Source organism: Xiphophorus hellerii, chromosome 18, assembly GCF_003331165.1.
Source record: "Xiphophorus hellerii strain 12219 chromosome 18, Xiphophorus_hellerii-4.1, whole genome shotgun sequence".
In the NCBI taxonomy this organism is placed as follows: Eukaryota; Metazoa; Chordata; class Actinopteri; order Cyprinodontiformes; family Poeciliidae; genus Xiphophorus; species Xiphophorus hellerii.
Window position 1 is genome coordinate 8,810,015 of NC_045689.1, and position 27,859 is coordinate 8,837,873.

The window sequence follows — 27,859 nt, forward strand, 5'->3', positions numbered from 1 at the left end:
TTGCACATTTTTAAGTATTTGCCCACTCATTATTCTTATTAAGACAACTGTGTTTTTAAACTGTGGCAGGCATCTTACGGGCAGCAATTCACTCAAAGTTCAGTTTCTCAGAAAATGACAATATTCCATGTGCATGTGTATAATAATCTTGTACACCAGCAAACCTACAAATTAATTTGACAGCAGCATTCATTTCAAATCATTAATTATCACTGAAAGTCCTCTCTGGCATTTGTTCCTCTGGCTTTTAAGTCCCTGTGGTGTTTTTCAGCAGCAATTAAACATACAAACATAAAGTGCACCAGACTAAAGTAAATTAGAACAAATCACCAATTCCCATTGAATCTTGTGCAATATACAATCAATCATTTGTAATGTGATTTCTACAGTAAGCCCATTTGTGCCCCCTGGACTGAGAATCATTAAGACAGTCTTGACATTTTCCCATTACATACCATCTCTAACCCAGTTATTCCACCGAGCCACTTTTATACCGAGCTGGAAAAGATTAGAAAATATCCAGACAAGGACACAGCTGTGTCCCCCATCACATCTCCGGGGACGCAGAGATAAATATGGATTGGTTATATAGAATAGACAATATGAAGGCGGAGCATATCTCAAGACGGATAGAATCTCTGACAGCTGCACAGGAGAACATATGCACTCACAGACACCATCTGCTTGGAACGAGTCTGATGATCGATACTGACTTTGACATAGGTGCGCTCGGTCTCCACGAGTTCACAGATCACTTTGCGGAGCTTGTCGGCATCAGACAGCTGTCGGGGAGTTGCGGTAGGCGGGAAGGGTGAGTCCGGGCTCGGCGAAGAGGACACACACTCTGAGGGATTCATGTCATGGAGACTGCGACAGAAAGCGGCGACCTGCTCTGTACTCTTTAAAGGAAAAAGGAAGACAAAAGAGACAGGTAAGTGACGAAAAACAGGCAAAAGTATAATCCAAATGTTGGGATATAAAAGGAAATATGCATGAAGCAACCAATCAGCACCTTGGAAGAAAATGTGTAGGCATCACCTTCTACTTACTGATGTGCACAGACTCATGAATGTGCAGAGAGTGAGCCTAGAAAGAGGCAGAGGCAGCTCTAAAAAAATCTTTTGCACTAATTTGGTCTATTTCAGTCTATCACAACTATGACTTTCCGACCTCCTCTTTTTTGCTCACTTCCCCGGGTGCTTTCTTCCTGCTGATGGATTAGTGGTGTAATGATTCAACTCTTTCACTGGATCAAAATATACACACACTGTGTGTCCACAAAGAGTATGAGTTGCCATGGTGACTGGCCCTGATGTGCATTAGACTATTATTTTGGACAAAAATAGACCCCTCTCAACAAAAGCCTACATGGCTGAACAAATAGTTACTTTGTTTGCAAAAGGCTACAGCCTCATCAGCCAAACAAAAAAATAAATAAATAAAAACAAGAAATGCTGGCTTGTAACAGCAATACAAACACAAAAGAGAATGCACAAAGAGGCTCCTTCCTTATCCACCACAACTTGATTTCATCATATTAAGGATTATCATGACACAAAAGAGATCAGCTGAGAAAATCCAGCAGAGTGGTCGGGGGCCATACAAAAGGCACAGCCAGCAGGAGTACATTAAAAACCGTGTAAAGGAGGGCAAAGATGACTCTCGCTTGTAATATGGGCAGTTTTATAGACTTGATGGAAGCAATTTATCCTGTCACGCCTACAAATACCTCTGGGAAATAATGATATGGACTTCACACAGCTGCAAAAGATGGATGCTTCTAATCTTAATTAAGGTCAAAGTCGCTGCCAGTCAGCACATCTGACAATCTCAACAACACCATCTCCTATGCATAAAATGCTCACCAAACAAAACTGTGACATTTATTTCTTCAAAAGGCCTGCTTCATTACATGCAATTCAATGAAGAGATTCATGTTTGTTTTTAATTCATCATTCAGTTATATGTAATGACTGAAATAAATTCAAATATCATCAATGCCAGATACGTCTAATCTCACGCAGTTTTTATAAATTAAACTGATTGTCAGCATTGTTATCTAATCAAGGAGACATTTATGTGAGGCACGAAAGACGACCGTTTGTTCCGCTTGAAAAATTCCCCAAAATTCTCAGGCGGCTTGTACACCAACTAGGAAGTGGTAAAATGGCTGTAAATGTATTGTCACAAATGCACTTTATAACATACAAGTAGAAAATTTGCTAAATTTGTGGAGCAAGCATCTATCAAAAATTTCTCAACATGAAGTTGTCGTTGCTGTCTTCAATTGTGAATAAAGGACAACAAAATAATTTCAGTAGGTTTGAGTATTTGAAAACTGAAAACAGACTGAACTTCTATAGGTCATACTTACCACTGAAAGCCCTTTACACTAGAGCCAGATTCAGATACCCAGTTATTTCTTTGCTCAAAAGCCAAAAGAGTAGAAGTGTGTCTATAAAAGCTCATTAAAAGTCTCCAGACTTTGGAATGGTACATTATTTCACAAAGCAGGGACATTTTTGTTTGGACCTTGGAACATTCAAGCGCAACTTTTTCCCCCCCGTTTTTGTTTGTGGATGTATAGCAATGGGGGAAACCATTAAGACCATTAAAAAAACAGTTAATTTTTATATCAATTCTGTAATAAACGGCAAGCCATTGAAGTGAAGCCAGAACTGGAGCTAGAAGTTCCTGTTTTCTAGTTCCTGATAGTTTGTCAGTGTACCAATTTTTACTGCAGACTTTGATCAGTCTCTTTATGGGGTTAAATTACACAGAACTGACCTTTTAGGAATTGCCAAGTGTTTGAAATCCATGAGAATTTGGTTTAAAACAAAAGGAACACATTCACAAATAGATAGCATTTGGTATGGCATTTGACAAAATGTAATGTTTATTGCTTGTTTCACAATTGGTTTCTGTTTTATGTTTTTATGGTGTGAAGCACTTTGAACTGCCTTGTTGCTAAAATGTGCCATACAAATAAAATTGACTAGATATTCAGCAATACTTTGAGTGCCATTGGTTTATTGAGATGCAAGCAGTAAGAAGTGCTAATAGCTTTTACTTCATTTTACATAATGCAGCTGTCATTTAGATCCTAAATCTGGAGCATTTTAACACATGACAGTCAGGACCTTTAACACACATTAGAAGTCTTGTGCCGAAGTGTGTCGAGATGAAATAGATTATTAGACTCGAATTGTAAATTTTATCAGAGGTTTTTATGCTTCTGGACTACAGGGAGATGAGCCTTGTATCGTCGCGGACCAGAGGCAGCAGGTGTGGTATGTTTGATAGAAAATAATAGAGCTTGTTTTTTGGGTGGTACTGCTTTTAGTTTTCCTAATGTTATTTAAATCTTTTTTTTTTTTTTTTTTTGATCTCGGGCACACAGAATTGTTCAACTGTGTCTAAATAACAAAAATAAAGAAGCCATCAGCAGTTTAGAAGAGCCTATTAATCCAAGATGAAATAAGTAGATGTGTTTTAGGATCTCTGGTTCAGAGCTGACTAATCACACACAAGAGGAGTGTTATAATTGCCTCTGACTGCCACCTTCTGCCTGTGCTTCAGATCCAACTAATTATCCCCTGCTTAGTTTTGGGGGTTTTTAAGGTGTCTGTGACCACAAGAAAGAAAGGAAATGGAAATAAATTTCATATGATAACTAATCAGTGGCACTCATTTTCTACTCGACTGTTAAATCATTGGTGAAGAAGGATGTGCAAGAACATTTGTGCAGCATTAATGTAGAGAAAAAACTAAACAAATAAGCTGGACTTTTTTTTTCCCACTACTGTACCACTTCTCAAATGGGGAGAAGAAACATAAAAACACTGACATATATTAAAATGATTAATTATGATTTGCTGTTTTAATGCATGTAAACAGAGCACTATAAAATACTGGCAAAGCTGACTTCAGTCTGCACACACAACAAAACGGGATGACAATTTATTAATTGTGACAGCTTTTAGTCAGAACAGCCGCCTCGTTCCATTATGCGATATTAAATTGAATATGCCAGGGCCAATGTCTGTACAAGACTCCTGTTGATCTTCAGCAGGGTTGGAAATCTTAATGATTATTAAGAGAGGTCAACAAAGCATGGATGTATGCCCAATTTGGCTCCACGCTGTGGCATAGAGGGGCTCTGAATGCAGTGACTGTGATGGAGAAAAACTTTATTAATCCGGCCTTTATCAATATGGCACTTTATATCTTCATAAATGTTCAGAACAAGTAGTATCTGTGATCAAACTCGCTGAATGTTTAAGAAAGCAGCTCAATGATTCACAGCGCAGATTACTCGCCAGATCATTTGACATTCTAGTAGATGAAGCGAGTTAAAATGCATTAGGACTATTTAGATTTTAGGGGTTTTATATGTTATAAGTAGTTTGCACCAGTTATTAATATCAAAATACAACAAGAGATTTACAGTCTCACTTTCAAAACCACAAAAATGCTCATCAAAATGAGACACCAGAGAAGTTCAAAGCAACCAATTTTCTCCAGCCGTATGGAGCATAAAGATGCACAATGTTCCATCCTTTCCCGTTTGTTGCTGCGAACTGCTAGCCAGGGGACCGAAATGAGGTTTACACACTTTTCTTACTTAGAGGAAAGACAGAAAATGCAAACATTCATGGTGTTGAACCTAAGGAGTGCTACTCATAACACTCATCTCTAAAGCATTATTTGTTGTAATATGAATCACAGCATAATCTCTAAGCATATTTATTTCAATTGTTTTAACAGTAAAATTTAAATAATCTGTTACATACAGATCACCATCAATATCAAATAACATTCGTAAGACATCTCAGATTATTACGACTTAGTAATGCTAATAACTTAGATGTTTGTCTGAAAATTAGAATATTATATTACCAATAAAAAGGGACTATTAATTCAAGGGAATATTAATTTCTTGTTTTTGGACCGTTTGCAATCACACGTATGATTGCTGACAGTACAGAGAGTCCTGACACCTTCAAAAAGGAGGCTTTGTCACAAAAGGTTGTTTACAGAGTATTGTATGCAAGTTTGTTAGTGGAAAGTTAAGTGGAAGAAAAAAGAACTATAGTATAAATAGGTGCACGAACAAGCCAAGGATTGTTATTCAAAGTCCATTAACAGAGTTTGGGGGAAGTGGGGACTGCAGCTGGACTTATAGGACACAGGCGATAACCTACAACTGTTGAATTGTAAAACCATTCTTACTCTATGTATAATGAATATTTATATCAGTTTCATGTTCGAATTGCATTCCTGACATAGCTTTTTGTTTTCCAATTTATAGAACTGCACAGCCCATTAAACAATCAATGCCTTCTCCAGAAAAAATATGCAAAATGCCTTAAAGTAAAATCTAGATGACTGCAATAGCATATAAGAACTAGTTATGAAGTCCTCTAATTCCTCCTGCCTTGGTAAATTGACAATACAATTTAACAAGTTTCACTAAGTCACGCAAGACAGTCACAGTCTGGTCATAGTCCTCACAGTTTAGTCTAATTAACACCATTGCAGTTGTGAGCTTCTGAACAGTCATGAGATGGCAAAGAGACAGACGATGAGAAAAAAAACAACAAAGCTTTTAGGATAAGTACAAACAGAATGTAAATCAAAGACACTGTCATGGGTAAAAAAAAGTGTGAGACTCCAGTTTATTGTCTCCCCTAGCTTATTAAATATGGATGAAACACATAAAGCAGATCAGCGCTGATGAGGTAGAGAGAAGGTTACATATCTGCTCTGTGAATCTGACAAGAGATTGATATCACAGCCCAGGACTGCGAGGGAGACAGCTCCCCAGCAGTCAATCACCGCAGCAACACGGAGGGTAGTTTCTCAAAGTCGTGTCAGGTCCAAGTTTCACGGGAATGAACTCCTGCATGTAGCCGTTTATTTCCTTATTATCTTGTGAAGAACTCCTGTGATTATGGGGCAACTATGCGGCACATCGATGACTCACAGCTTCCTGTCTTTAGCAGTCGACAGGGGGATTTTAAACAAAAGCTATGAAGGTGTTTTCCTACCCTAACTAGGACAAAACGGCTACGACCGCAGCGACAGCAACCCAGGTAAAGAGATACACGATAGAGATCTCACCAGCTGAAGCATGTCATAGATGGAGTCTGCGGAGCGCTTTCTGTGCTTGCTCCACTTCAGGACGGACATTGCCCAGTGCCAGTCAGCGGCAGGTAAAGTGCCCGAGAGATAACTCCAGGTTTTTTAAAAGTCAAGCCTACTCTGTGCCTCTGGAACACATCTCTTCGCCCCCTTTTGTCTTTCCTGTTTTAAAAAAGAAGGTGCTGTGGTCCTTGAGTGAATCTGCACAGCCTCCTCCTCTCCGCCCACCAGCACTTACAGCCTTCCAGCTCCCCCTCTTTTGCGCCTTCACAGTCTGCTGTAGCTCTGTCACTAATATTCTCCTGTTTTCTCTCTCTGACTTTCTCTCTTCTTTACAGGCTGGCTAAACTCAGGCACATGGAGTGAGTGTGAGGATCTGTCCAGCTTTGACAACATTGCAAATGAGTTTAATAATCCCTGTGACTGAACCTGAAGCAGAGCAGTGCAGGAGGAAAGGAGTCTCCTCCTCAAGGGTTGCAGTGCAGCAGGATTGGCTGAGTGAGCAACACAGCAGTAGAATATAAATGTAGGGTTTGATGAAGAGGAGGGGGGTGAAAGGAGCTGCAAACAAGCAGGCTTTGCAGGAACAAAACAGATAATGGGGAATTTTATATATAAACTCTTATAAATTATGTGAAATAGAAGCTCTAGTATGCTGTACATGCATTTCATTTGTGCTTGTAAAATGTGGTAACCAGATAGATAATTTGAACATAAAAGAAAGTAACACTAATATTAGGTCTGAGAAAAGACACTTCATTTTTGTGTAAGCCGTAACACCACAGAAGAGGATTCACTGCATGGGACAAAATCAGGATTGCTTCAAGTTCAGTAAGTGGAAATGGAAAAACTGCAATTGATACTCAGGAAATGTGAATATAATAAAGCAAATATTGCCTTACAAAAGGGCTCATATAATGCATAATTTTATGTGATAGACCAACACAAAGGAGTTATTAAAAACATGTGCTTTGAAGACTTTTGATAAATAAAAATCGAGAAGTGTGAATTTCTGTTCAATTCCAATAAAACAGGGCTTATAAAACGGTGTAAAAAAGTCAGGGGGTGTGAATACTTTTGCAAGGGACTGTACACTGTTTAGTCATCAAGAAAATAAACATCTTGCAGAAGCACAAATATACTAAACATAACCTTATTTGGATTAAGAAGATCAGACGATGCTGTCTACATAGAGACTTAATCAGGTCGTAAACTGGTGTTATGACTGATTAGAAATGTTGTAATCAAGAAGACACTTGGAAAACCTTTCAAAGTCAGTTACGAAGAGAAAATTAGAGATTGCGTCTTAATTAAGCCACATTTTTCCATCAGCATGGAAAAATTTTTACCATCAGCCAAAAGCAAATTAATGGCAATGTTACTTCTTCAACTTGACAGTTATGTTCTTGTGCAATTTGTGTCCCTTGATGAATGCACCTCATTCATCCTAATGGCTAATAACTGTGCACAATAAAGACATTAGAAATTAAGTTTAATAAAGACAAATATCACCAGCATGTTTCATTCAAAAAGCTTTAAGCTTATATACACTGCTCAAAAAAATAAAGGGAACACTTAAACAGGTGTTTAACACTTAAAGTGTTCCCTTTATTTTTTTGAGCAGTATACTTTTGTTTAGGCATTTTTAATATTGAGCTGTTATTAATGTTATGTTGTCTTAGGCTACTATATTCCTTTACAGCAATAGTCAAAAGGAGGTCCGATACAAATTTGCACTTAACAGCAGCACCCATAAGTGAATGTGAACAAAAACTGCGGAGCTTTCGTAAAGTGCTGAAATGAGCCAGTAACAGGTGGTGACTCAAACTGTGCTGCAGCAAATGTTCATAAGAGGGTGTTTTTTTTTTCCATAACAACAGAAGGCTGAGAAGGGTTGCTGTGAAGGACAAGCAGGAAGCATCTAAACAAGATGTGCTGTCACGTGTTTGCTGCAGTCTTACCTTTCCGCACTCATCAAATTCGCTAAAGATCTCCGAATCATCATCCAGGCTGTCTCCAGAGCTCTCAAGCAGCAGTCCCACACCATCGTCCAGAATCTCCTCTGCATCGAAACAAAAACACAAGTGCTTTTTGTTTCCTGTTAAAGCATTTCACCATTTTGCCTTGTTAGAATGATATATCTAAAGCCATGGTTGTTTAAAACTAAAAGTCTAAAATGTGCCACCTTTCATTTTTCTAATTTATTTAGAATTGTTTCGGGACACATTCTGTGTCGTCCCAATATTTCCATACATTTTGCAATTAAAATGTCTCGTCACCCATGAAAGTGAACAGCTATTCAAAAGCTGTTAAAAATACTGGGAACATAAATTAACTTTGGACAAATTTAGTACATTTGACAACTAAGCATCTGTTCATTTAGGTGAACATCATGCATCACTGTCTGTCTTTGAGAAACCATTACAGCCACTAACTCTTCCTGAAAACATGTTTATTTGTAATACAATATTTTTGTTGTTGCTGTGGAAATACTACTTAAATTAAAAGTCAATTTAACCCTATAAGCCCCAGCGTTTTAATATCACGTCTCTATTTCACACACAAAAGAAAAATCACATTTTTCAGGGGTTTTTTTACCCTTTCATTAGAGATTAGACCCTATTGTTCAGTTTTTGAATGCTATTGTGTAGGGGATTTGTATTTACGTCCTCACCTCAGAGTCAGAAACTACCACAACTTGAAAATCTTTGGCTGAACTGGATCTCTATGATAATCTCTGTGATTCACTGGACCAGATTATTAAAAATAGATGTTTTCAGTTTTTTGTGGTGATCATTAAAGTGTCTAGAACATGTGTACATACATGATTTTTGCAACACTTGTACAAAATGCTAAATAATTTAACATTTAATGTTATATTTTCATAAACCTTACAAAAACAAAATCTAAAAATAAAATTTCATCTCAAAAGTACTCCTATGAAACGATCAACATGGCCGAACTCTTTTTTTTTTTTTAAATGTTTTATCACTTTTAATATTCCGAGGTTAAAAGTGGGAAGTAATGAGTGAAGACAAAAAGCTGAATGATAGAGAGAAGAGACAGAAACAAACAAAGAGGAGAGTGTAAGAAGTGCAACAAATAAAGTGAGAATGGTAAAATAAGTAGCCAATTCATATTTTTCATAGTTTTAAAACATATGGTACCATTAATGTGCTTGCTGCATAGAAAATCTAAATGCAACCTCAATGAAAACCTGTTAAAAGTCAGAAAAAAAACTATAACTTGTTTAATGCCTAAAAAGAAACAAAAATAATTTCTGATGGAGGCTTTTGTTTATTTTCTTTTTTTATTTATTTTATCTCACTTGCATGTATGTTTATATGTACAAATGTGTTTTAACATTGCAGAGAAGCTATTTTTACTGCTACATTTGCTCAAGAGGCTTTACTTAAAAGTACTTTTTACCTTGACTTTGGGAGAAGATGTCAGTGTAGAGGTCTTCTGCCGCATCAGAGCGCCGTGGTGGAAGGTAGCAAAGCTGACGGCGGTCCACTGAGGGCAAAGTGTTGACCGTCAAAGCCAGAGACACTTGGGAGAATGCAGCCTTCATGTCTGAGAAATTGAGACTGTGGGAGTCTTTCCCATTCAGCTGGAGAATTTCATCTCCGGCATTCAGACCTGTTAAAACGTAAAAACAAGATTCACTTGAGATTATTCCCCTTTAAATTATTCATGCAAGAGTTAAACTTTTTTAACTGTCTGCAGTGACAGATAGAAATATAGTATGTCCAGTGTTTCCAGGAATGTTTAACAAAATCAAAGTAGGAGTTAGTTGAACTTTGAAGATAGTTTTACATTCCTTGACATTTTATATCTAAACCATTTACTTTTCCTGAGTTTTAGCTTTAAGTGGAACCATCTGTCTTAACCCTCTGATGCATGAATTATGATCCTTTGTGTCAGAATTTTTTTTCCATTTTTTAAAATTCTTTTCTTAAGTCATAAAAAAGGTAGGAAAATTTTTTTGTAAAAATAATTTTTTTTTTATTTTTTATTTTTATGTGATCAATTGTAATTTTGTCCAAATACAAAGTTGTTATTTGAAAAATACATCAGTAGTATTGTTCCTTAGGGGTTATCTGATGTCACAATATTTTTTTTACTTGCAAGAGTCGTCTACAGTAGGAGGAGGAACGGGTCGGTTCTCATGCTTTTTTGTCTGTCGGCCATATTGTGTTTAACAAAAATAATTTCTTGCATTTGCAGCTGATGGCCAGTAGTTGATGGTATATTTTATGATGCATTAGTGTCCACTTCAGTGGTCTGTGTGCATTTATAACATAAAAATCCACAGGAAGCACAAGAAAATGGCTTTTAGATAGCTGTCCACTGTAGTGACCACTATGCATGAAAGGGTTAAAACTGAAATGGACAGTTTGGAAAAACTGAAAATATAACATAAAACAGGTAAATAAAAAAAGCTCTTTTTGTCACCTAAACCAGGCCCAGATAAAAATCCACATGAGCAATCTGACACCCTTTAAAGTTAAAAGTGTCTAGAGGCAAAAGAACTGCCAAATAGCGATGTGACAAAACAAAGATAAAGGACATGAATGGATCATAAATCATTCATAAATAACATTTCTGCATTTTATTCTTTGACATTTGAGTAAGACTAGAAACCAACAACCAGACCTGCATAAATCAAATCTTTGCCTGACTTTTCAAGATTGCGTAAAAACCCATTTATCCTCATTTATGGGAGAACACTGGCCAAGTTACAAGTTCATCACTAATCTGCATGAATATGAAAACAGTAATTTTTAAAAAATGTAATAAAAATTCATAAGTGGAGTGAAACATCTAATGCATTTTTTACTGCTCTTTGCCATCTTTGTAACAAATTAACTGCAACTGAAGATAGCTCTTCTATGAGACACAAACCTTTGGCAAAGGCTAAGCCCCCAGCCTTCACATCAGTGATGTAAAGCTGCTGTACTCCATCTTCTTCCACCACTGAGATAGAAAAACCTGATGGGGAAAAAAGGGAAAACCAGAAGGGTTAAAAAAGGAACACGACTCATGTCAGGGTGAAACATGATCATTTCTTTCTCATCAAAACAAAAGCGGAAAATATGAAATTTTCATTATGAAACAAAAACTGCTCTTACCATAACCAATCATACAGGATTCATCTCTGTCAAACTGGATTACTTTAGTTATTTTGGAGCAGAGTTCAATTTCTTTGTACAGCTGTGAAGAACAAAAAGCAGTTATTACATAAATCCTGAAGCTCTGTCTAACTTTAGTCATAGTGTGGTGGGCGGGTTATCGACAGCAGAAAAATAGAGCATTCATTTTCTTCCTCCTCACACAAAGCAGCACTAACAATATCTTGACAGGAAGGATGTAAATACAAGAATGTATCAGTTTATTGTAAAAAGGTCTCCATATTCATGTTTTGGAGCATGATCTCCCACTGATTCTCTCTTTCTTATGAATGAAGTATTTTGCCTTGTGAGTCCTCATACAGTTAACGCACTTTAAGATTTATTTTATTAACTTTGACTTCATGAAGGCTTTTGGGATGTAAGGGAAAAGATCATTTCCAATCAGGCAGTCAAATATACCAAGTCATAGATGTCCTCTTCTGGCTTGGGAATGTAGAATTGCGTTTGGTTTTCCATAAAGAACTTAAGTCGCAAGTAGTGTTTGGTTGGGTCAAGCTCATGGGTCTGCAAATACAAGAACAAGTTGTGTTTAAATACCAAAGTAAAATATTTTTTCCCCTCATATTCTCATAACAGCACATATGCATACAGACCCTTGACAGAGCAGACTTGGCATAAAAAAGATACATGTTCTAAGTCATGTTTAAGGCATAGTTCTGTTACCTTGCATATAGACTCCAGAACACACAGTGCAGACTCTCCTGGCTGGATGGTGGTTAACACAGGCTGGTCATTTGGCAGACAAACCCAGGAGGGAGTGAGGTTTTCAGGAACCCACATGTCGCTATCAGTGTTTGGTCGCGCAAGGTTTTTCACAGTTCCGTCTTCTGTTTTCTGACAACACGGATATTAGAAGGCTGGTAAATTACAGTCCTTTAATTAACTGTAGTCCTTTAATTTTATCATCTTGGTAGAACCTCGCTTCCACTCTTTTCTTAAATAGTTATTTTTACTCAGAGTTCACCATTTTAATTTCGGTAGTTGTTTATGATATGCTGGAGCATTTGTAAAGTAGAATATCATCAGAAATTAAGTTTATTTCAATATCTCTGTTTGAAAACTGGATGAGTGAAACTGATTCTTTCATTGGTAGAAAAACAAATTCATGTGAATTTGGGTGATTATTAGCAAAACTTCAATCTTGAAAAAAATAGCATATAACTTAAGCCCAATATCAGTGGCCGGCACCACTAAATAAAAAGTTAGTGGTCCCAACCACAAACCACTTATTATAAACATTAGAATGTAGTAAATAATCTGCCAGAGAAACAAGTACTTTTTCATCAATGTGAAGGAATTATTTATTTAAAACAAACTCCTTTAGCCTGCTGAAACGTTTGGAAAGACTGAAATAAAGTATGTCTGACCTATTTTTTACAGACTAATTTGTGTTAACAGAGAGCGAAAGCTTACTGTGTTTTCTTTCCCAGAATCAACAAATATGCGATCTACTGTTTTTTTCTCTGGCTCTTCACCATCAGCAAACACCTGCAAGGCCAAAAAGAAAGTGAGAGGTGTAGTGTTACCTCAGGCAGAATAGAGAAGGGCTGTTTTTAAACAAAAGGGCAAAGGAAAAAGATCTATGCGGATAACTCTGTTGTGCCAGTACCTTGAGATTCAAAAATATCTATTCAATAATGTAGGACCACACAGACCTGGCTAACCGTAGGGTGGGCTTTTGTTTTCTTCTTTGAGGTTGTGTCTACACCCCAGAGGGAGGAAAACCTGCTTTTGCGCTTGCAGGAATGAGACATGGCTTGCGTTCTGCGTCTTACTCCAGTCTCTGTGCGAGCTGCCACCTGCAAAAACATAAATAATTTCTTTTTTTTAAATCATGTTCTACGAGATCTTCGTGACAAGACACTAACAAATATTTTGAATATTTATCAGAAGACATTTAACTCACAAGCATCTAATTGCAGTACACATACATCTAATGCTTTTAAATAGGCTCGTACTCGTACAGATGTTTGTGAATGTAGGGATAGGCAAATGAGACAAATAAAACAGCAAGCCAACTCTTCAAATCACAAACTGCTACCAAACAGCCTGAACACCCACCTGCCCTAGAACGCTGCGTTGGTGGTTGCAGAAGAAAAATAGCACCTGAATGAAGTCCAAAAATCAAATTGACGTTTCTCTCTGGAACAGTTCGTTTTGTATTTGGAGTGCATAACCCTGCTGTAGCCGTAGGAGGCTGGCACACAACTAAAGCCTATCAAATGGTGACCCCTGGTAAACTCAAGCACCTAAATAGCCATCATGGCATAAAGAACTATTATTTGAGGCAATTTTCTGTGCCAGGTGAGTCATCAAGTTAACTCTGTGCTGCCAAAATATACTATGAAGGAAACTGTGCTAATGCTTTCTCAAAAAATGTCCTCCAAACTGGAAAATTGAATATTCAACAATATTACTTTGAATATTACAATGAAAATATTGGTTGTGATTGACCAACATTTTGTACCATGAAGCATCATGTTGTACTTTGATCAGGTTTACCCATAAAAACGCAAAACATCCTTCCAACTAGCCAAAAATGCAATTGGTAAACAGTTTGAATAGATGACACTTGCTATGTTACAGTATACCAGTATAATACAGTTATTATATTGCACAGTTTGGTTTAAATGCATGTACACATGTAGCAAGATCATATATTATGGTTAACTAAAGTCAGAATGAAGTATAAAGAGGATAACTACCAGTGCATGAAAGGAAGAGACTGAGAATATTCCCAGTCTGCCCATGGTCAGCTTGGTGGGGCGGGAGGCAAAGGCCAGGAGGCGTTTAGGGTTGGGCAACTCTCCACCTTGCAAGCTGGCCAGGTAGCACCGAAAGCGAAACAGATCCATGTGGAACTGCTCCAGGTTCTGCTCCCACAAGAAGATCTGTGGATCGAAAGAGACACAACAACACATACACTGCTCAAAAAAATAAAGGGAACACTCAAATAACACATCCTAGATCTGAATGAAAGAAATATTCTCATTGAATACTTTGTTCTGTACAAAGTTGAATGTGCTGACAACAAAATCACACAAAAATCATCAATGGAAATCAAATTTATTAACCAATGGAGGCCTGGATTTGGAGCCACACACAAAATTAAAGTGAAATAACACTACACGCTGATCCAACTTTAATGTAATGTCCTTAAAACAAGTCAAAATGAGGCTCAGTATTGTGTGTGGCCTCCACATGCCTGTATGACCTCCCTACAACGCCTGATGAGGTGGCGGATGGTCTCCTGAGGGATCTCCTCCCAGACCTGGACTAAAGCATCCGCCAACTCCTAGACAGTCTGTGGTGCAACGTGACGTTGGTGGATGGAGCGAGACATGATGTCCCAGATGTGCTCAATCGGATTCAGGTCTGGGGAACGGGCTGGCCAGTCCATAGCTTCAATGCCTTCATCTTGCAGGAACTGCTGACACACTCCAGCCACATGAGGTCTAGCATTGTCCTGCATTAGGAGGAACCCAGGGCCAACCGCACCAGCATATGGTCTCACAAGGGGTCTTAGGATCTAATCTCGGTACCTAATGGCAGTCAGGCTACCTCTGGTGAGCACATGGAGGGCTGTGCGGCCCTCCAAAGAAATGCCACCCCACACCATTACTGACCCACTGCCAAACCGGTCATGCTGAAGGATGTTGCAGGTAGCAGACCGCTCTCCACGGCGTCTCCAGACTCTGTCACGTCTGTCACATGTGCTCAGTGTGAACCTGCTTTCATCTGTGAAGAGCACAAGGCGCCAGTGGCGAATTTGCCAATCCTGGTGTTCTCTGGCAAATGCCAAGCGTCCTGCACGGTGTTGGGCTGTGAGCACAACCCCCATCTGTGGACGTCGGGCCCTCATACCATCCTCATGGAGTCGGTTTCTAACAGTTTGTGCAGACACATGCACATTTGTGGCCTGCTGGAGGTCATTTTGCAGGGCTCTGGCAGTGCTCCTCCTGTTCCTTCTTGCACAAAGGCAGAGGTAGCGGTCCTGCTGCTGGGTTGTTGCCCTCCTACGGCCTCCTCCACGTCTCCTGGTGTACTGGCCTGTCTCCTGGTAGCGCCTCCAGCCTCTGGACACTACGCTGACAGACACAGCAAACCTTCTTGCCACAGCTCGCATTGATGTGCCATCCTGGATGAGCTGCACTACCTGAGCCACTTGTGTGGGTTGTGGAGTCCGTCTCATGCTACCACGAGTGTGAAAGCACCACCAACATTCAAAACTGACCAAAACATCAGCCAGACAGCATAGGTACTGAGAAGTGGTCTGTGGTCCCAACTGCAGAACCACTCCTTTATTGAGTGTGTCTTACTAATTGCCAATAATTTCCACCTGTTGTCTATTCCATTTGCACAACAGCAGGTGAAATTGATTGTCAATCAGTGTTGCTTCCTAAGTGGACAGTTTGATTTCACAGAAGTTTGATTTACTTGGAGTTATATTGTGTTGTTTAAGTGTTCCCTTTATGTTTTTGAGCAGTGTATATTTAATTATTTGTCAACTTCAAATTAATATAGAGCATCTTTTCTCTTACTGAAAAGCTCTATTAGTTTACTCAAAGCTATATGCACTCTCTGGGCCAAATAGTTAAATGTTTATTGGGCCAGTAGAGCAGGAGATTGTGATTATTCACTGGGCCGTCTCCTCCCAGTCACGGTTCTGAGCTGGTGTTTGGAAAAGGTTTCTGACATTGCCATTTCCATGGGAGAAAGTTCTGTTTTACTGCCAAGTAACCCAGAGATGGAGAAACAATGCTGCACATTCCACTGGCAGACAGAAGCAGGAAGAGTTTCAGATTTTTAAGGACCAGTTCTACATCCATTCAGCTCTGCAAACTTTCCAATCCGACGTTGCCAAGCAGAGTAGCTCCAACCAGGCAGTCCCTTACCGACCAAACAAAGGCCATTTGATGTCCCCGCTCTGTAAGCAATCCTATTAGACACAATGTGAGCTTCTCATTTATTGGAGAATGGGGTTCTGTTCAGCAGTGCCAACAGCATACCAAGTTCAGAAAAAGTATGTGTGCAGCACCACCAGCTGTTCAGACAATAACTCTGAAAATCTTTTAGCTCGTCTCCGCATGCAACCTTTTCTTCTCTGCCCCACTCTTGTTTTGTCGTGATAAATCTCTCCTGCACTGATTGTGAAACAACTACCAAAATAGTCAAATTTATAATGCACATTCTTTCTTTTTCTTTTACTTTAGATTAAATGCAGCTTTTATTGCATTACTAATCAGAAATGTTATCCAGTATGGTGTTACTTGGAAACTTTAACATTCACAATCATGACACTTATAAAAAGTTTGAAAACTACCATTCATGTGTCGTAATTTCATTATCATTGATGGATCCGTTTCAGACGTGAAACGCTGTTTACTCAGGAAAGCTTCCTTAATGAAGTTGAACATTATTTAAACCTAATTTTAACCTAGAAATTTTATCACTTGTGTTTTAGTCAACATACATTAACATCAACAAAATAAACCTTTTCTCCTTTTAGGTATTTCGAAAACAATATAAGTGAGTCAAAACATATTTTGCATTTTTAATAATGAGCTTTTTATTTTGGTTTTAGTGCAACTCTAATACACCCCTTTCAGTTGAACTCAGTTAAAGCCAAAATGATAGCATGGTAAATATAAAGTTATCTCTTTTGGAAACATTTGTTTCACATATTAAGGGGGGGAATTTTATTGTTCCAAACTTTAAATAATACTTTCATCTTTTTTGGCATCATCAAAATAAATAAATTATATTTCAAGCGGAAACTGTCATGTAATTAACAGCTAAAAATCTCAAAGTGAACTGATTGTTAAAGCTTGACCTAGATAAAATGAAGGATTTGAGAACAGAAAGTTCAACACATCAACCGATGGGATAACACCCAACAATCCGGCAGAGTGAGGAGCGTATCAGCGAGGGTTATGAAACCTACTTGATCCAGGATTGTCTTCCTCTTCTTGGTGTCAGTGACAGCAGACAGTTGCATCTCTCCCATCTTTTTCATCTTTTCATCCATGTCGATCTTCTGCTCCAGCTTCTTGATCTCAGCACGCAGCAGCCTAACGGTGTCCTCTCTGTGATGCTGGCGAGCGACGGCGGTGGCACATGCTGAGTGGATGGCTGTGATCCAGTTTTCTAGCTCTGTCTGGCTGCAAGTCTTCATGGAGGCAGAAAGTACAAGTTTAGAGGTTAAACGCGTTGACATGCGATTTTTTGCCAAAGTATTCATGTTCCTTTATTTATTTTTAGATTTTTCATCACATTACAACCATGAAGTTTGATTTTGTGATAAATCAAAGTTCAGCACATCAGTCGAACAAGTGTGTAAACTGTAAATGAAACTACCGTATACATTTAAAGAAAAATAATAAAACAATCAGTTTGCCTCTTGAAAGTGTGTGCATTTATTCTTTGTCCAAATATATCATTTCTGTTACATCCTCAGATGTTTGTTAGGCAACAATGATTAACCAACAGCATCATGAAAACTGGAGAACACAGCAGACAAATCAGGAACAAAGTTGTGGAAATGTCTGAGTGTCCCAAGCTTTCAAATCTCACAGATATCTAGCCAATGACTGAAAGGAATGGCACAATTGCAAACCTAATACGATGTCAGTTGTCTTAATTAAACTGACATTCTGGGTAAGAAGAGCATTAATCATAGAAGCAGCCAAGACACAGATTTGATGAAAATATGGATGGAGCAAAATACAGACCAAACCTGGAAAAAAAACAACTTTATCAAGGCTGCAAAATACTTGATACTGGGGAGGACGTTCATCTATCAGCTGGATAATGAACCTACGTACAGGCAGAGGACAATTTAGATTGAAGCATGATCATGGGTGGTGGCGGAATTCAAAAGAATGTATTATTTTCCACATTTCTGGTCTCTCACACCAAACTATAGTAAAACAATTGGAAGTTTGTGCTGAATATTTATTTATTGCTTTGATAGACATTCCTATAAAATCTTCTACAGTAAAGCTGAGACTTTGATTTGTTAATGTTTATGGAAACAATAATTATTTAAATATGCTGAACCTTCATTTTTCAATGGCTACCTGGTGACACTGAAATATTTTCTTACCTGGAAAAGGTATGCATCCCCCAAGGAATTGCTGAGGCAGAACACAAAGTCCTTTTTGGGGTGCTCAGGCACAGCCTGGACGATACTGTTCTCCACCCATATGGCATGCTTGGGAATACTGTTGTTGTCAATCCCTGACCGGCCATCAGTTTCATAAAAGAAGAGAGTGCATCCTGGAAAACCAAAAACGTTTTTTAAGAAGCATACTTGCTGGTTCCAGTCTTCATTTTCCATGAAAGCCTAAATCACTTCAGCAATTTACTTCTGCTCTCCAGTGGCCAAGATTAAGAAGTGCAGCAGTGCTGACTTGGAGAAGGGCATGATTTTTATTTTAAAATACTGTCAAGCAACACAAAGGTAAAAACACAAGTTTATATGAAGTGCTGTTTGTATGATGCACCTTACCTGTACCACGGTATGCAAATGTTTTAAGTCAAACATGTCATTATTAATATACAATTTAAGCCTGAAGTTTACATACACTATATAAAAAGGAAGGTGCCGCTTGGCTACGATTTCTACATGCCTGAATGTGCTACTTTTACCTCTTCAAAAAATTAAGCACAATTATAAAGGCAATGTCCAACCATCACACTGTTCAGTTAGGAAGACGGGTTCTGTGTCAAAGAAATGAATGTCTAAAATGTGCATTTCAATCGCAGAACAAAGGCCAAAAGGATTCATATAGATGCTCGCTGAAGATCCTTTCAGCAACTAAGAAGCCGTTTTCACTGAAAAAGTATAGTTTGCAAAGACACTCAAGGACCACGATCCTTATATTCGGAGTCACATCTTGTGTTCTGCTCAAAACTACTTGAAGAGTTTAGCCATAACGACCATTTTTATGTTGGGAAGAATAAAGGAGGAAGCTGGAAAGTTTCAGGGGTGACAAGTGCAAACAATTTGTGGTTATAACTGAAAGGTTGTTTGAGTGTAAACAAGGTGGCCTACAAAACCTTACCATTACTAAAATTCTATGAAACTAGTGTGAGAAACTCATTGAAAGATACCCAGAATATTTGACCCAATTCAGGCAGCTTTAAGCTATTCAAACAAATAGACAAATAAACAAATAATTTTAGAAATTCAAATCTAAGACAGGAAAAATTTGCACTGATTCCATATCTGACATTGAGAATAAAAAGGGATGTAAACCTGTGGTCTTAATTATAATTTTAGAGTTATTTAGTAATGCATGATGCTAATGGTGCACTGTGTTTGAACTTACCTTTTAGGGAAACCCAGTAAGTCTTCCACTTGCGTCTTGTGGCAGATTCAACTTTCTTGTTCTTTTTGTGCACAAGGAAGTTCTTTACAGCAAGTTTTCCGGCTTTCCGGACCATTCCCTGGACGACGCTTAGCAACAGATCAGACTGGTAGGCGGAGCTCATGGTGCTCTGCTCATCGCTAAGGGCGGAGCCCGCTTCCTCCAAGCTCTCCGTTTGGCAGGAACTCATTTGTAGTTCTTGACGGAAGTTCTCGTACACACCCTGCACACCCTCGCTGGCGCCACCGCCGCCACTGCTGCTGCCGCTGTCACTGCCAACAAACACGTTTCGCCCGTGCATGGAACAGACAGAGAAGGACGCCGACATTGTCTTGTAGCGTCGAGGTTGGTGCACTGCCTCAACCATCACCCCGTCGATCCCGCTGTCTTCATATTCACTGCCGTCTCCGGCCGTGACATCCTGGAAGATGAAACAAGGCAGGTGAGACAGCATGGCAAGGAGCACATCACCAGGAGCACAGGCAGGAAACAATAAGAAATCATGAACGATAACTCAGTAATATCTCCAGATGCAGAATAGAGTTATTCTTGAAAAGCAAGGAAGTTTTAAAAAAACCCTAGACTACTATAAGCTAAAGCTGGATCTAGAATGTCTAATGCTCAGATTCTGCTTAAAATTAATGAACAGCAAGGATTCTTCTGCATGAATACGGCCTGCCCTCCCTGTGGCACCACAAGGTCTGCACTCTCCTTCTCACAGGGCCAAAGGTTCCTGGGAGATAAAAGGGGACACACAGAGCCTGGTATCTCCATCTGGTCACATGACCTAATCATGCACGCTGGAGCTCCATTCAACAAGGTTGACGGTATCCTGTCATGACAGGGGCCACCACACACGTTTTACTGTTACACTCTTGCACAGGCCTCCCCCTCATTATCATAACAAAGGCCCCGGGCATTTCTAACACAGGGACTAAATCTGTGCTCACTCCCTCCCTTCTCTCCAGTCTCCTTTCCCAGGAAAAAAAATGGTTTCATCAGAGGTGAAATGCAGAAACTATATGGGGTGGGTTCAATACAAGAAATTCACAATGAGGATTATTAATAATCATCAAAAATAAAATAATGCCATGTGTTGTCTTGACTGTGACTGTGGTCATTAACAGTTTATCCTTTGCATTAATTAGCAAATTATGACAAAGTATTTGCTTCATTAGAGATCTTAGCTAACTTTATTTGTCACACTTATTTTAGATAAACCAAAATTTTGATATGAAAGATAACCAGAGTAAGTGCAAATTATTTCATTGAGTAGGCTAAAAATGTATCCATATTAACGTGATCCCAGTAACTGTCTCCTATACATAATAACTTTTTCATCCTTTAGCAGCAACAACTGCCATCAAGTATTTGAGACTGGGAATCTTTTACGTCACTGTGGAGAAATTTGGTGGGCTTGGTGGATTGGATCATTGAGTTACTAGATGACAAAACCTAAAATTATGGCAGGTAGCATTGATTCTGAAGAAGCAAAGTAGCCACAGACCATCACACTACCACCGCCACTATTGACAATCACTACTTTCTTGTTTTTCTGAAAATTGCCGCAATCACAGGAGATATACCTGTGGAAAAGTTTTACTGTTGTCTCTTTTGTCCACAGAATATTTTACAAAAGTCTTCTGGATCATTAAGATGTTTTTTTGGACCTTTGTGGTCCAAAAGAATAAAGAATAAAGACAGTTGTCTTTATATTTTTGCTTGAGTAGTCAATTACAACTGTAATATTAAATATGCTAAAGGAACAAATGTACCTTTTCCATTCTAGGAAAATGTAAAGGTCATGTTACAACATTTTGTGTAAATACCTTGATGCGACACCTTGGTGTGTTTACTTAAGCTTATCTTGTTATGAACAGTTGTTTCATTTTTCATGAATCCATGTCGCATTTCAGAAATGATATGCCAAATATTATTAGAAATGTGAAAGGTGAACTCAGATAAAGCGAAGATCTCACCTGTATGGTCTGTGCCCTCCGGCCCTGCATACTCTTGCACATTGTGGCTTGGAGGTTGCTCAGGCCTTCAGACAGGCAGTGGGAACGTCGGCAGGGAAGAGTGTACGCGCTGTATGAAGTCCCATCCTCCTCTGATGGTGACAGCCTCTTACCGTCATCTCCCTCTCCCACAGATCTGTTGGTGTCATGCCACTTGGCATAGCGGCCGTGGATTCTGGAGGCTGGGCTGGTGTCACTGTACAGTTCATCCAGCGAGTTTGCTCTGTCGGCAGAGTCTGTTGGGCTGAACTGCATGTGGCCTTCACAGTCAGCAAAGTCTCTCTCATTAGCCATGTCGATGATCTCCTCAGTGCTGGTTAAATTATCTTGACTGATATCAGACAGGGAAAATTCTAGGCTGTCATCTCGCCAGGTGTCTGCAGATTTCGATCTCTTTTTGAAGCTGATTGTCTCTTTGGAGCACTCTAAGGTCTGCTGAATATATTTAACCTCATTTGTGTACACTTCCTCATCCTGCGTCTCTTCCGCAGTGGGACCAGGTAGGGTTATGTGCATTGTATTCATATGCACTGAGGGATTGGCCAGATCATTATGAAAGGATATAGGGCGCAAACTCATTGCCACACGATCCACCCAAATGGGGCTTCCGAAGTCAGGGAAGTTGTTTGTTTCATTGAAGGGCTCCAAACCATTGTCAGCTAAGGACTGTGGGATGCTGGGGGTGCTACTTGACCGAGTGCTTGTCTCAGAGTTTCTGTGCTCCATTTTCCCCGACGAAGCATGCCGAGAACGCCTTGACTGTTTGTTGGAAATGCGTAGAGACCGAGACATGTGCTTCCGTGACAAATAGCCACGTCCAGTACTGTAGAGGGCATGTTCCCCGTTTTGGCTCTCAGTGTTCCCCATGATTTAGAGTCTAAATAGAAAAGAGATACATTTATTGTCTGCTCCATTTACAAATAAAACTAAGAGACATGGAAACTGTTCAATATTTTTGGCATACCTGCAGAACTTTAATGATTTTTCTGGCATCTTGTCACCGAATCTTCAGACGACTTGAGACCTCAGCAGCTGTCAGGTCCACAAAACCCTAAAAAATACAAATTCATGTTTGTTTTTCAAGAAAACATTCTTTATGTTATTTTAGTAAGTAAAAAAACAATGGCAACATTACAAGAAATTGCAAAGTATACAAAACTAATTTTAAAAAATTGTAGTTTGAAAAAAGAAGATAGGAGGCAGTTTGCCACTAGTGACCTTCCTGTAAGGAACACACATTAACAACAAAACAGGTAAATTGTTTCCAGTCAAGCGTAAAACTACAAAATATGTTGATTTAATTAAATACTAACTTTATTGAATTTTACACTCCTAAACTTATCTTCCCATATTTTTAGACAGGAAACACTGTACAGGAGCAATTTTTAGTGCATTTCACAAAGAAGGATCATTGGTGGCACATCACCTCTAACCTCCATTTTACATCTAAATTACCACCGAGTTCTTTGTAAATAACAACCCATTGAAACCATCACAATAGGTTAGAAGTTCATAAAATAAAAAATGCACAAATTGTGCCAATTTGAGGTTTTTCAAGGTGGTAGTTTTAGTTTTGGCTCTTCTCAAACTAGCCATTAGCTCAACCCCAAAGAGCCATTAGCTCTGGATCCCTAGTTGGATCCAGAGTAAATCCAACTACTCTGGATTTATACTAAATAAAGACTCTCTATTGCAGATAAGCAGTTGTCTTACTTATAATGTTTTGATGCAAATGTCAGCAAAAATCCTGAATTATACCTTTGAGCCAATAAAGACAAAAATATAAATATAAGAAATGATGTATGCATGTAACCTGTTACACTTCCTAAAGGAGATAACAAAGGGACATTAATTTCAATAAGGGACATAAATAGCAGTGTAATAGAGTAAAGCAAATGCAACTTCAGCTAAACAACCTTTTACTTTCTGACCAAGTTTTGGTTATATTAACTAGCTAAAACCTCCTATTAAACTGTAACTATATGATTGAGTCAACCCCTTTTAAAATGCACCAGAGACTGCAGTGACAGGCTGAGTGAACATGAGTTATTTAAAGCTGAAGTGAACCAACGTGTTGTTCAATTACCATTTGTTCTCAGAAGCTACCCCCTGCTGTATAGAGGGACTGCAAGCAGGAGGAGGGTTTTCACCAGACCACTTATTCAGACCCCATCCACCGTCTTCAAGGCAGGACAACTCCCTCTGTTTTAAACCCAGAGACCATCAGCAGATGGGAGTGAAGATTACCCAGGGATGTAGCTCTTATCCCCCCTTCATGTTTCCTTCTCTGGCTTTAGGACTCTTTAGGGGTTGCAGTGTTTTAGTATGCATGTGTGTAGCTGATGCATGTAAGTGAAAAAAAAACCCAACCTCCTGCTGCTGCATGCACTCAAGCTTGCAGTGATGGGAGTGTTACATAAACTCTTGCTGACCTTGTTTTTCTACCTTGTTGCACCCATTTCGCTCTTAATTATGTTCTCTGATCACCACTGACGTGGACTGCAATGGCTAATGGTTTAGATTATTAATGTAATCCTCCTCCTTTTATATAATTCACAGGAAAACAAACAAACAGGAACAAACACAAAGTGTAAGTGTCTGCAACATATTACCCTCTGTGCTACATCAGGGCTGTACCATTTCCTGCTAAAACTTCTTCATATTTTATTTGTTTGAATGTTAAAAATTAATGGTTCTGCAGATGTCATCTGTGTAGAGAAAAAGAATGTATTTTACACCTGAAGTCCAAATCTGTGTCTGCGAATGAAGGTTCAGCTACATAAAGAGGATCTCTAAAACTGTGGAATCTTATACTATATTATATTATACAAATTGTTCAAGTATTAATGCTGCATCAAGATCTATTCACTTGATAGCAAGTTGGACAGCAAACTGCACACAAATGTTTTTCTTGTGGCACAGTACAGTCTATTGTCCACTGTAGCTTACTAGTGAGTGTATTTATGAGAAAACAGAACTTATTCAAATGTCAACAGTATATTCACTGATCACTGTCCCAGATATCCTCCTATAAAAAGATAATAGTAAAAGACAGTTCTCTATTAAGGCTTTTTTTGGCAACAAAACCCATGACAACTGAGCATGACTGAACCTTCCTGCCTCTTTAACCCAATATAACTTGCAACATATGAGTGCTTTTGCTTTTTAAGCCTGGATCCACAAATTAAGGTAACAACTTTAAGACACATGAACTGTTAAGTAACTGAAAGACAGAAATCTGGGATAACAATATCTCTCTGTCTTACTAACCTGCAATAGAAAACAAGTAGAGTATTGTTCCAACTTTTTCTAACCCAACTTTCCAATCCCCTTTAGTACTTGTGTGTGTAAATTGTGTAGTTGTAACACTATAAAAAAAACACTCCAAATTAAAAAAAGGTTTCCACAGTGCTAGGGCCAACCAAACTAAACAGGAATAGATCTGTTTCTCTTCTTGACACTACCCAGCACAGAAGAAATGTAGCCACTAGTGAGAATGTCAATCATTCCACATTGATGCATGTGCAGGGAAAGCATCATGCCACTGGGATTGTTGGACACCGTTCCTGGTCAGTTCAGCTACGTGTCATAAATCCTCATAGAGGCTCATCAACATAACCATGCTCTCCACAGAAAACAGTCTTTAGTCGCATCACAAACTGCTACCCCTGTCTTGGAAAAACAAAGTACACGTGAACATTTATGGATTTTGCTTAAAGCTTCACTGGTGCCCTGGGACTTTTAAGTTTTCTAAACATGAGGTAAACAGTGATTCGCCTCTCATTTCAGTGGGATGTGTAGGTACAGAGAATAGCTTGACTCATAATTTGCTTCTGTAACAACCCAAAAATAGGAACATAACCACAAGACTTTTTTAATGCATCTACATAACAGCAACAAAACCGTTTTTAGGAAAGTAGAGATCCAACAAAGCTATCACCTATTTAGGAAGGTGTGAATACATGGAAAGCATTTTGCTGCCTTTAGGTAGGCAAAAAATATACATTTATCTGTACCTTATTTAACCATAAACATTTTTTTGAGATGTGAAATCTTGCAAAAAAGATGGAGACAAAGTTGGTAGTACTCCTGGGTTCAAATTCTGGCCTGAAGTCTTTGCTCATAGATTTTGTATGTTCTCCCTGTGCATGCAGGCGTTCTCTCAGGGTACTCTGAGAGTTACGAAACAGTTACGAAACATCACTGTTGAGTTAATTGGTCCCTCTAAATTGTGTCCAGGTGTGAGTGTGTAAATGGTTGTTAGTTATGTACATTTTTGTGTTTCAAGTTAAAATCTTCTTTAAAAATAAATACATTTTGCTCTAGAAGCTTGTTGCATTTGTTAGATGTTTTTCATGTCGTACTTACTTTCCATACGTCAACTAAAGCTGTTTGGAATCTGAGCTGCAGCCTTAAGGTTTTTTGTTTGCAGTTTTTTGTTTGCGCTTCAGTGGGAGCTTCCTGGGACATCCACTCTTTGGAGTATTGCCAACTCTCTTAAATGCTGTATCCACAGAAATCATTCTCTCTGCAGAACGGGTGTCTCTGAATTATCTTGGACTGGCCTTATAATCCACAGTGATTCTCCAGGATCAATACTGAAGTGCTTTTCAAATGCATTTTGTAAAACTGGATTCTAAAGATCAGCAAACTGCAACAACATCCGGTCACACTTAATGATAATTAAGTAAATCGATGCATCTAGTAAGCTGCTCCCATCTGCTAATTAACCTCATAATTCAAATACACTGCTTTTCCATTATAGCTTAAGTTTTTGTTAAATAAATGCTTTTGTAGTTTTCCATTTGGAATTGTTATCTTTATGCATTCCCTGTAACACCACGATTTGTATAATGTCCTCATAAATAATTTTTTTTCTAAACAATGGCCTGAGGGAAGGGGGTGTCATTATGTCAAGTCTAAGCTATGTGAAGAGTAGATTTAAGGTCCTTTTGTTGCAAAACAACACTTAAAGGCACATCTTACAACTGAGAAATTCCTAGGCTTGCTGGAGCAGGAAGAGGAAACTGTCAAAACCCCCATTTAACTTTGTTCCTCAGACACTCGGGGACCCAAAGCCAACTTACTTTTATCTTCTGAGAATGCCCCCAGAGGCAAAATCGGATCTACCAACAGCTAAAACTGAACAAAGATTCTTCAAGTCATCAACTTTAAATATGCAGTCTAAATAGTTTAGCCACAAAGCCTATAAAAAATAAAGTGTAATATAAAAAGGCAACAAAAAAAAGATGTTTGCAAGGATGAGGGAAGTGCCTGACACCAACTATGCTGTTGAAAAGAATGCATTGGGCTCACTAGTGACAAGCTGAAACACAAAACCCTGTAATCTAAACACAGCAGGCTCTTAAGATAATAACACAGCTAGGTATACAGAACAGGGGAGGGGTTCGGCAAATTAGGGCTGCACTGAAGATGGATCATATTTTCTAGCAAATAAACTCACATCCGTATGTGTGCAGGAATAAGTCCCAAATAGCAAAACTATGACTGCTTTTCTTCAATCGGTCGTTGTTTATCTGTATATAAAACTGTAATCCTAGTACTGTTTAGGCACAACAGTCCTATTCTGACAATAATTTTCCCACCTTCGTTTTATTTTATATTGTCTTTAAACTGAAATACCATTTTTTCTATATTTCTTTTTTTTTGAGTTCTCGTCATACTTACAGTATAGAGCTATACAGTTAAAACCAGGAGTTTGCACCTTTTTTTAAGGTGTGCCTTAAAAAAGGCGCACCTTTTTTCTCACTGTCTGAAGTTGAACCAGACCAAACGTCTCCTGTTATAGGCCAGTTAGAATTATCCAAATTATTTCTATTTATTAAGGTCCAAAATAATGACAAAACAAGTTGCTATCCTCGTGGCTATTGATGGTTGCAGGCCCAGTGTTGGGGCCAGTGGGGTCTGAGCTCAGTGGGGTGTTATCCACTAAGCTGACAAGTGGCCATCTGGAGTGTCAGTGAATGTCTGGCTGTGTTGTATATTATGTGGTACTCCAATGCCTCAGTCAGAACCTGTTAACACCGTTCTCCCCCTCATTTAACAATGGTGAAATCTGTGGTGTCATTAACTGAAAATTAAAAGCCCGTGTCATATTATTATGATAATA

At 38.7% G+C, this 27,859-nt stretch overlaps 1 protein-coding gene and 1 long non-coding RNA gene across 5 annotated transcripts in view; one reads left to right on the forward strand and one right to left on the reverse strand.

Moving 5' to 3' along the window:
- Positions 1 to 27,859, reverse strand: part of LOC116737601 (T-lymphoma invasion and metastasis-inducing protein 1) — a 55,153-nt gene that overhangs the window by 8,841 nt on the left and 18,453 nt on the right. For 3 of the 4 annotated variants that reach the window (XM_032590847.1, XM_032590848.1, XM_032590849.1), the window contains exons 2-16: positions 22,694 to 22,780; positions 21,691 to 22,606; positions 19,673 to 20,132; positions 18,445 to 18,617; positions 17,284 to 17,508; positions 14,045 to 14,230; positions 12,995 to 13,138; positions 12,753 to 12,827; positions 12,003 to 12,173; positions 11,739 to 11,843; positions 11,280 to 11,361; positions 11,053 to 11,139; positions 9,574 to 9,786; positions 8,106 to 8,206; positions 714 to 899 (exon numbers count right to left, since the gene is read on the reverse strand). In XM_032590847.1, the coding sequence (XP_032446738.1) occupies positions 714 to 899; positions 8,106 to 8,206; positions 9,574 to 9,786; positions 11,053 to 11,139; positions 11,280 to 11,361; positions 11,739 to 11,843; positions 12,003 to 12,173; positions 12,753 to 12,827; positions 12,995 to 13,138; positions 14,045 to 14,230; positions 17,284 to 17,508; positions 18,445 to 18,617; positions 19,673 to 20,132; positions 21,691 to 22,596 (3,114 nt within the window). In that variant the 5' untranslated portion in view covers positions 22,597 to 22,606; positions 22,694 to 22,780. Of the gene's footprint in view, positions 1 to 713; positions 900 to 6,123; positions 6,742 to 8,105; positions 8,207 to 9,573; positions 9,787 to 11,052; positions 11,140 to 11,279; positions 11,362 to 11,738; positions 11,844 to 12,002; positions 12,174 to 12,752; positions 12,828 to 12,994; positions 13,139 to 14,044; positions 14,231 to 17,283; positions 17,509 to 18,444; positions 18,618 to 19,672; positions 20,133 to 21,690; positions 22,607 to 22,693; positions 22,781 to 27,859 lie in introns of those variants that run through there. The other variant, XM_032590850.1, reaches the window with a different exon arrangement.
- LOC116737602 (uncharacterized) lies at positions 13 to 22,920 on the forward strand. Its single transcript, XR_004342863.1, has 3 exons — positions 13 to 129; positions 4,244 to 4,248; positions 22,908 to 22,920. It is a non-coding gene; the product is annotated as an uncharacterized LOC116737602 (long non-coding RNA).